This window comes from Lactuca sativa, chromosome 9 (assembly GCF_002870075.4).
Source record: "Lactuca sativa cultivar Salinas chromosome 9, Lsat_Salinas_v11, whole genome shotgun sequence".
In the NCBI taxonomy this organism is placed as follows: Eukaryota; Viridiplantae; Streptophyta; class Magnoliopsida; order Asterales; family Asteraceae; genus Lactuca; species Lactuca sativa.
Genome location: NC_056631.2, coordinates 187,389,158 through 187,398,911, shown reverse-complemented (window position 1 = coordinate 187,398,911; position 9,754 = coordinate 187,389,158). Strand labels below are relative to the sequence as shown.

Here is a 9,754-nt window from a genome sequence, read left to right as displayed (position 1 = left end):
TCGTCGCCTCGTGGCCTCCCTCTTTATAGATCTGCAACACCATCAGATCGTCGTGGGAATCGAGGGGTTTATTGACGAATATGGGTTTGTTGAAGAAGATGGTCGCCTAAGAAGGTGACGTGAAATGTGTTTGTTGAGGAAGATGACGACGCCTTTCTGATTCTTTAGCGGTGGTCGCGAGATGTAACCTAGATCGACGGTGTGACTAAAGGCGGTGGTGGTACTGATCGGTGGTCATGGTGACGTTTATAACTCTGGCCGGTGGTGGTTGTGGTGGTATTTTTTCTATGTGAAAATTACTCTGAGAGAGAGAGAGAGAGAGAGAGAGAGAGTCTTTTGTATTTTTCTTTTTTAATTAGAAAAACATTTAAATAAATAAAAAATAGAAAAAGAAAGTACCAAAGGGCAAATTTGTCATTTTAAATACTTTTTAAACAAATTAGACCAAACTTGCAACAAAATGAAAACCTTTGGACCAAGAACGCTAGTCAAAACCTGTTTGGCCCAAAGTAGCAATTTTGGACATACCACAGGGACCATTCTTGCAATTTTGTCTAACATTTATTCTTAAATAATAAAACTAAGAATTAGAAATAAAAAGTATCAAAATTTAACAAAAATACTAATATGTTTTGATAGAATATTGTTGCTAAGAATCACTTTAAATTATACGGTCTATTATTCAAGCATCAATTTCCAAAATGCACTTGATCATTGCAGAATGTATATAATTATGAATGAATGCAATTAATTTGTAGGTATGAGAAAAATAAAAGAATATCAAGCTGAGTGTATTGGATCAAACAAATAATCAAGTAAAAGAAAAACACGTAAAACACCATATGTAAAATTAAATAACAAACAAAACACAATTATTTTATATATATATATATATATATATATATATATATATATATATATATATATATATATATATATATATATATATATATTAAAGCTCTCAATAAAAGGAATAGTAAACTTACCATTTTTTTTGGTAAAATTGGTCCTTACACTTTGCTCCTTATTTTTTACTTATTTTAACAATTTTGATCCTTGCAATCAATATTTTTACAGTTTTTAGAAATCTTTTAATATTTAAAGTTTTGCCACAAAACTTTAATGGTTTGACAACTTTGATTCCTTTTCTAAAAATTTGTTAATTCCTACATCTTTAATTCTCTATCCGTTTTGACACTTCTGATCCTTGCAGTCAAAACTTTTACATTTTTTCGTAAAAACATGAAAAAAAACGGTCCGGGGCAAAGCCCGGGCTTTTCATTCTTTCACTTTCTACGTCTGTCATATTTATCGATTCGGAAACAACATTGAAAACTTTTGGCCCCCACGTAGCGGGGGTAACCTTTCTAGTTTAATATAGACAAAACTTCAAAAATGGTCCCTATGGTTTCCAGAAATATCAAGTTTAATCCCTAAGTTCAAAAAACCTCATAGATAGTCCCTGTGGTTTCAACACTTTTAACATTTGGTCCTTCCGGCTCACTCCGTTAGCATTTCACCGTTAAGTAAGGGGTATTTTTGTCATTTCACTACCCAGAGACTATTTTTAAAGATTTGCCTTATTTAAAATATATATATATATAATTATTTAATATTAATGGGTCCCACATCTCTCTCTCTCTCCACCGTTCCTACTTCCTACTACCATCACCATTCTTCCACCCCTTTCTTTAAATCGCCGCCGGATTCCATTCTTTTATTTGATCTGAAACAGATTTCCATGGGCCCTTTTTATTATGAATACAAATTCGATAGGTGATGAACTCTATGGTCGTTCTTTTCTCCTTTCCTAAGTATAATGGTTATAATTCCCAGATCAACATTATAGACTGGTTTAGTGTCAAGTATAATAGTGGTGTGGAATGAAGTTGGATATAACAAAGGAAAAGCTGGTGGAATAGGGCAATGTGCGTAGCTCGGTTGATAATTTATAATGAATGAATGCAAAATGATTCATCCATACCTTAGTATATGAAATCCAGCAGATAACAGGGGAATATGCAGGGATGAAGGTATGAAATTGAGGAGATTAACAAACAAGCTTTTGTTAATAAGAGAAATGCATAAATGCTTCTATTTTGTAAATAATTGGGTTAGGCTTAAGCTCTTCACAGTTGAAATCTCTGTCGCACTGTAACCCCTTTACTACCCGCTTTAACTCCTCCAACACTTCCACCTTCTTCTTCGCCGCTTCTTCCTCCTCCTCCTCATACAACTCCGACATCCTCAGCAACTCTAAAAGCTTGTCAGACTTGTAACTCTTACAGTTGTTATAGCTCTTAATCACATCAGATCTGCATTCGGATCTCATACTCTCCTCCTTCGGCTTCTCCATCACCGGAGACATAACAGTTTCACGGTGGCGATACCTGCCTCCACCGCTTCTCCTCCTTTTTCAGACTTGTAACACCTTTTTTATAAACACGACCTTTTTATGTGGATCAATACGTAAAACCTTCACACACACGCACGCAGATATATATATATATATATATATATATATATATATATATATATATATATATATATATATATATATATATAGAGAGAGAGAGAGAGAGAGAGAGAGAGAGATGAGAGATGAGAGAACTAGAGAAGTAGCAGAGGAGTAAATGTTGAGATGTGAAGTTTCTCAAAAGGAAGGACTATGGTCCTGTGTGTGTATGTGTGTGCGTTTGTGTAAGAGAGAGAGAGAGAGAGAGAGAGAGAGGTGGGACCCATTAATATTAAATAATTATATATTTTTCTTTTTTTTAAATAAGGCAAATCTTCAAAAATAGTCCCTGTGTAGTGAAATGACAAAAATACCCCTTACTTAACGGCTAAATGGTAACAGAGTGAGCCGGAAGGACCAAATGTTAAAAGTTTTGAAACCACGGGGACTATCTATGAGGTTTTTTGAACTTAGGGATTAAACTTGATATTTCTGGAAACCACATGGACCATTTTTGAAGTTTTGTCTTGAATATATGAAATGCTTTAATTAACAAAATACAAATCAACCAATTGCCTTAAAAGATAGTAATAAAACTCCAACTGTAGGTTGATATCATTTGTTAATTCTTTAATTATATTTCATGTATTAATTAGTAGCCTGCAACCAAATAACAACATAAATGATATCAAGTAGCATTCAATTATATGTTAAAAAAAATATGCAGAGTTATAAAATGGTTTGTTATTTGTTATCTAACCATATTGTATTTAAAAAAAACAATAAGTATGTGTCAGCTATGAAAATACATGTATCATAATATACAATGAAAAGAGGAAAATAAGAAAGAAAGAAAAGATGCACCCGATCAAATACATAATGCTTTCACTATCTATTTTTTGCTAAAAGACATCTTCCACAACCCCGAACAAAAGAAAACAATATATTTAAATATTTCACTTTAATCAACCACCGTTAAAATCTACAGTAAATTACACGAATGGTCCCTATGGTTTAAAGTAATTTGTTTATTTGGTCCCTAATTTATTTTTTTAACTTGTAAGGTCCTTATTATTTATTTTTGTTACGCATTTGGTCCCTACTTTTTATTTTTGTTACGTGTTTGATCCCTGCCTTAACTAAAAAGATTATTATTTAAAAAGAAAAAAATGGTGGGGTATGTAATGTAAGGTGATGGGGTGGAGTTGGAGGTGTGTTTATTTAAATAAGACAAAATTACAAAAATGGTCCCTGTGGTATGCATTTTTTGGGGGTTTTAGTCCAAACCACAACTTTTTTGGATTCGTGGTCCTTTTGGACTAGTTTGTATGTAAAAATGGTCCCTCCGAAAATTGAAATGACTAAATTGTCCTCTTAATATATATTTTTATTTTTTTCTATTTAATTTAATGTTTTATTGCTAATAAAATGGGGCCCACACCCCATTCTCTCTCTCTCTCTCTCTCTCTCTCTCTCTCTCTCTCTCTCTCTCTCTCTCTCTCTCTCTCTCTCTCTCTCTCTCTCTCTCTCTCTCTCTCTCTCTCTCTCTCTCTCTCTCTCTCCAGAACACACACAATCGTTTTTCTTGTTCTTGAAAATACACAAGTTCTTCAACACATAAAATTTGGAAAATGATTCACATGGGTTCATATTTTTGGGCGGGATCTATTTTTCGTTTCGTTTTTGGAAATCAATTCAGATGTTCACATGGAAATCAATTCACAGGTTTGCACTGACACACACACGAACAATCAAAAGGGTGTCAGTCTTCATCTGATCGGGGGAAGAGGAAACAAATCAGCAGCAACGATGGCACCGGAGTGGCTGATGAAATCGTGAGGAGGGGTGGACGTCGATCTCTGGCCACGATTCGCGAAGGAAAAGAAGCAGCGGCTTCCCTTGGCTGTTTTTCTAATCCGACGAAAATCACGAACGGAAATGGCTGAAGGAGCGGCGATTCTCAGGTGGTGCTTGGGCTGTTTCGTTCGACAAGAAGGAGGAGGAGTCGAGTCCTTGTTGCCGACAACAAATAGGAGTGGAGTGAAGGGTGTAATGGCAAACGATTCTAGTGGGGCATCGGAGGTGCTTACTCGACGAAAGAAAGAGACGGGGTAAAGGTGGCAGTTGGTGTCTCCGACAAGCCCTTTGTGGCTCGTTCTTCAACTTTGGCAGCTTTCGGAGCGAAGGAGAAAGTATCCATGTAGAAGAGGGTGTTGGGGTTATTATTTGACAAGAGAAAGAGGTGGAGGAGGGTTGTGGAGGGTTGCTGCACTTTTCCGGCGGCCGGTTTCCACCTCTGGTGGTGGTTCAATAAGAGAGAGAGAGAGAGAGAGAGAGAGAGAGAGAGAGGTCCTCTCTTTATTTATTAATTTTTAAAATAGATAAATATATATACTAAATTTAAAAAAATGAAAAAAAAAATCAAAAATAAATACATAAGGGGCATAAAAGTCATTTCAGTTTACCAAGGGACCATTTTTACATACAAACTAGTCCAAAAGGACCACGAATCCAAAAAAGTCATGGTTTGGACTAAAATCCCAAAAAAATGCATACCACAAGGACCATTTTTGCAATTTTGTCATTAAATAAATTAAAAACTTAAGGGCAAAATAATGTTTTTAGGTAAGACAGGGACCAAACGTGTAACAAAAAAAAACTTTAGGAACCTTGCGAGTTAAAAAATAAGTTAGGGACCAAACACACAAATTACCCTAAACCATAGGGACCATTCGTGTAATTTCTGCTAAAATCTAATTTACACATCATTGCAACGCATAATTATAAAGTATTAAACTAATTTGGGTTAGATGGGCATTTGTCTCAATTAAAGGGATTTGATTTTACCCTATTTAATTACCAAAATTAATTAAGTTAAGATTACAATTTTACCGCCCTCATATATATATATATATATATATATATATATATATATATATATATATATATATATATATATATATATATATATATATATATATATATATATATATATGTATATATATATATATATATACTTGCAACAAGACTACCAATTTCCACCTGTATGGAAAAACCTAAAGAGGCATTAAGATGGGCATTTGGTTCATAGATTGTTTTTGAAAAAAAAACAACAAAAACAAAAGTGTGAATTTGTTGATCTCTATTTAGAAATATTCCTCCACTTATCCTTCAAGTCAGAAGGTGTCCGTGATGTATGAAAAACATGACGACCAAATTCCAAAACTTTCTTCCAAGGGAAGTTTTTGTTGGCTGTAGCTGAGAACTTTTGAACTCCTTCCTGCAACGTTTACAATTAAAGCAGCATCAGCATATTTGACTTTTCTAGTTTGCTCATATTTGACCAAAATTTCAAAAACCAGTTATGGTTGGGAACCAAGAAAAGTTATTTTACTTGGAACATAGACCAAAACTTCACAATAACCTAAAATTAACACCACAAATGAAAAAGAAAACTTTTTAGGACCAAAATTGCAAAAAATTAACTATACTAAGGGACCAAAACTGTAATTTACTTTAAATTCTAATGGAATGGAATTGGTGAGCTTTCATGAGCAAGATATTGGAACCAAATGAAAAGGCAACAAGTTTTTTCTTATAGAAGTTTGAACTGAATTCCAATTCCACACAAATCGCACAAAGATTCCTATGCTAATCATTGCACCTTTTATCAAAAAGATTTCCTGTTTACAAAAGTTTTACAGCATACCTTAAGCATATCTTCTTCTTCTTCACTCCATCTTTTACGCTTTCCTTTCAACAATGGTGGTTTTCCATTGAATGCAGTAGTTTTCTTCTCAGAACTCCCTGCTTCATCCTCAACTGGAACCCTTTTAGCATTCATCCCCTGTTCTTTACATGCATCACCATCATAAACAACCATAATCCTACATGTACTACCATCACAAACACCAGAAAATTCTCCATTCCTGTTAGGAATCCGATCAGTTTCCTCAGATACAGAGGTTTCATGTTTACTTTCACATGGTGAAGAGAAAGATTTAGATTGGTTTTGAGCGACATTTTCACCTAAGAAAGATGACAAAGCTTTCTTTGCTAACATGGCTTTATCTCTCAATTGACATGTTTCTGTAGTCAGTCGTCTGTAAACACAGTAAGGACAACAGAAGTTGCCAGTTTCATTGAATCGAGGGCTGCAACCCATGCAATCTTCATGAACAGATATAGGGCAGCCATTGTCGTTGCAGACCAAAAGCTTCCCGCCTCTCTCACATAGCACACATAGTTCCTTTTCTGTGAAATCCATCATAAAAACGCCTTTGATCTCATCTACTACGATCTAACACAAGCTACACATAGAACATCAATCTGTAAGTAAGAGCAGTTTTGACTTTCAAACTCAAATTATTCGTCTCGCTAAGAAGAACGTGAATTCTGGAAAATTGGTGATGCCTTGTGTTTAATAACATAAAATCGATAGTTTTGACCTAAATCAAAGAATTCACCCGGTTTTCGCATTACGCCGTAACCTAATTTCATCACATTCATACATTCATATATATATATATATATATATATATATATATATATATATATATATATATATATATATATATATATATATATATATATATATATATATATATATATATATATATATATATATAAAGCCGGAAAAATAGGAAGAATGAAATGTGAACTATTCGAAACATATGAAATTATTGAGAGAAATTTACCAGAAGACGCCGTAACCTAATTTCATCACATTCATACATTCATATATATATATATAAAGCCGGAAAAATAGGAAGAATGAAATGTGAACTATTCGAAACATATGAAATTATTGAGAGAAATTTACCAGAAGACGCCGTAACCTAATTTCATCACATTCATACATTCATATATATATATATAAAGCCGGAAAAATAGGAAGAATGAAATGTGAACTATTCGAAACATATGAAATTATTGAGAGAAATTTACCAGAAGACGCCATGGCTGAGTGTTAGGTTGATTAGAATAGAGGGGAAACATACAGTGAAAGGGTTTTAACTAAATTGAAGCAAACTACTTCGCTAAATTCGGTGATAGCAAATTTGATGTGTAAAATCGATCGATTGTAACTTTGTAAGAAGTGGAATACCCCCAAGTGTTGATGACGCCTTTTTTCGGCCGATTTTGAACTTGTAGATGGCCGGAGTCTATAAATTGGTGAATTTTATTGACTTCTTAATAATCCAATTAATAAACAATGAGCTTACAAACATAATACGAATTTTGGTAATTTGCTTATCTTGATGAGCTTTAAGATTCCGATTTAAATTTCAATATCTTACAATTTTGATCTGACAAATGAAAATATAGAGTCCTAGGTGAGATCATGATCATCCTATCTTTATTTTTCTTTAGTAGATGAGTTGGTATGGGCAATGCCGGAGAACGTTATTCCGATGTGACCTCGTAATAATGCCGTTATAACACATTATAACGAGGAACACCACCTCCGGTCCCCTTTTTTGGCGTTATGTTATCGTGTGTTATCATGGCAACGGGAAGAAACACAATGTATGTCGTCGATTTTTTGGTAACGATCAAAAATGGACCTTTGAAGAACGGTCGAAATGTTTAAAAAAAAGCTATTTTTTCAATTTTTACTCACCATATATATACATTTTCACTTCATTTTTTACATACCATTTCTCACTTTATTTTTTACATATCATTTCTCAAATAATTTTTTACACACAACACAATATGGATCAAAACCCCAACACTCCTCCAAACACAAATACATCTCCTCCTCTTGGTTGTGTACAATATGAGTTGTACGCGAACATCCTCAATACTCAAGGCACACTGCAACTTCCAATTTTCGACAACTTTTTCAATCTCGCCTCATCCCTACCACAATTCCCTACAACCCTTCCACAAAATATTTTCAATACATTCGCTACAATGCAACAAAATTGTAGCACCTGGTTCCTGGTACGTAAATCTTATTTGAGTATTTCTCTTCTTTTAGCCTTGGACTCGGCGAGTCATAGGTCCGACTCGCCGAGTAGATACGGGACCCGGGACACTTTTAAGTTGGTGACTCGGCGAGTCCATATTCCGGACTCGACGAGTCACCGCTGTTGGATGAAACCCTAAGTTTCAGGGGTTTGCACCATATTTAAACTCTCTTTCCGCCCCAATCTCGCCCTCATTCACCCTCAGAGCCCTGTATCTCTCTCTGGCCTTGCTTCCTTGTGAGTTTGAAGTGTTTTTGTGGTGTTCTTGAAGTTTTTGAGGAGAAAGAAGAGTGAATCAAGAAGAGGAGAAGGAGGCCAAGCATCTCTGTGTCATTCCAACGTTTCCCCTGAGGTATAGCTCGTTTCCCCTTTGTTTTTAAGCTTATTGTCCCTTATAGCTTCATTAAAGTCCTCTTTAAGCCATTTTCAAGATTGTGTATGTTTGAGGGTTTGTAATAAGCTGATTGACCTTTAGATCTAGGCATGGTTGAGCTCCAGGAGCTCAGATCTACTGTCTTTTTGGAACCATATTGCATGAAAGCCCTAGATCTACCCCTTTTGGTGCATTTTGGACCTTAAAACCCTCATGGTGGTCTATTTACACGTAAAGTTGGAAACTTTACGTGATAACCAGGCCCTAGGAGCCCAGATCTATGTATGGCATGAGCTGGATTCAAGCAGAATCGACCATATAGTAATTGCATGGTAACGACTCGGCGAGTCGTTCATCTGTCTCGGTGAGTCGGTTCGCGAGTCTCCGAGTTTGTCCCCTTTTCATAGTGTCGAGTGAGCAGTGAGTCACGGGGTGTGACTCAGTGAGTCGGAAGCTGAACTCATCTATGGAGGAACTCGACGAGTCAATGCCCTGACTCGGCGAGTTCAAGGCAATCTCCTTAGATCAAGAACAGACTCGGCAAGTTGTTCATACAACTCGGCGAGTCGCAGCATAAGTGTTCTTCGGATGAAGATGAACTCGGCGAGCTGTTCATACAACTCGGCGAGTCTTAGCATAAGTGTTCATCGGATGAAGATGAACTCGACGGGTTGTTCATACAACTCGACGGGTTGTTCATACAACTCGACGAGTAGGATGAAGGACTTGAATATCAGTTTAGAAGGAGAACTCGTCGAGTCGTCGCCTAACTCGACGAGTAGAAACGGGATTCAGGACAATCATTTGGGTAGGGACTCGGCGAGTTGGAAAGCAAACTCGGCGATTCGGGTCAACTGAAAGTTGACTCTGACTTTGACTTAGGGCATGATCAGGGGTAAAATGGTCATTTTACCCAAAGGACAGTTAGCAGTGTTTGATTGAGTATGTTGT

At 35.7% G+C, this 9,754-nt stretch overlaps 1 protein-coding gene across 1 annotated transcript; it reads right to left on the bottom strand.

Moving 5' to 3' along the window:
* Positions 1 to 5,500: 5,500 nt before the first annotated feature.
* On the bottom strand, positions 5,501 to 7,611 carry LOC111889798 (uncharacterized). The gene is made up of 3 exons (XM_023885949.3): positions 7,403 to 7,611; positions 6,165 to 6,765; positions 5,501 to 5,735 (listed from the first exon to the last, which is right to left on the bottom strand). Exons 2-3 carry the CDS (start codon positions 6,723 to 6,725, stop codon positions 5,598 to 5,600), a joined length of 699 nt encoding a protein of 232 aa, XP_023741717.1. The 5' UTR covers positions 6,726 to 6,765; positions 7,403 to 7,611; the 3' UTR covers positions 5,501 to 5,597.
* Between the last annotated feature and the right edge of the window lie 2,143 nt (positions 7,612 to 9,754).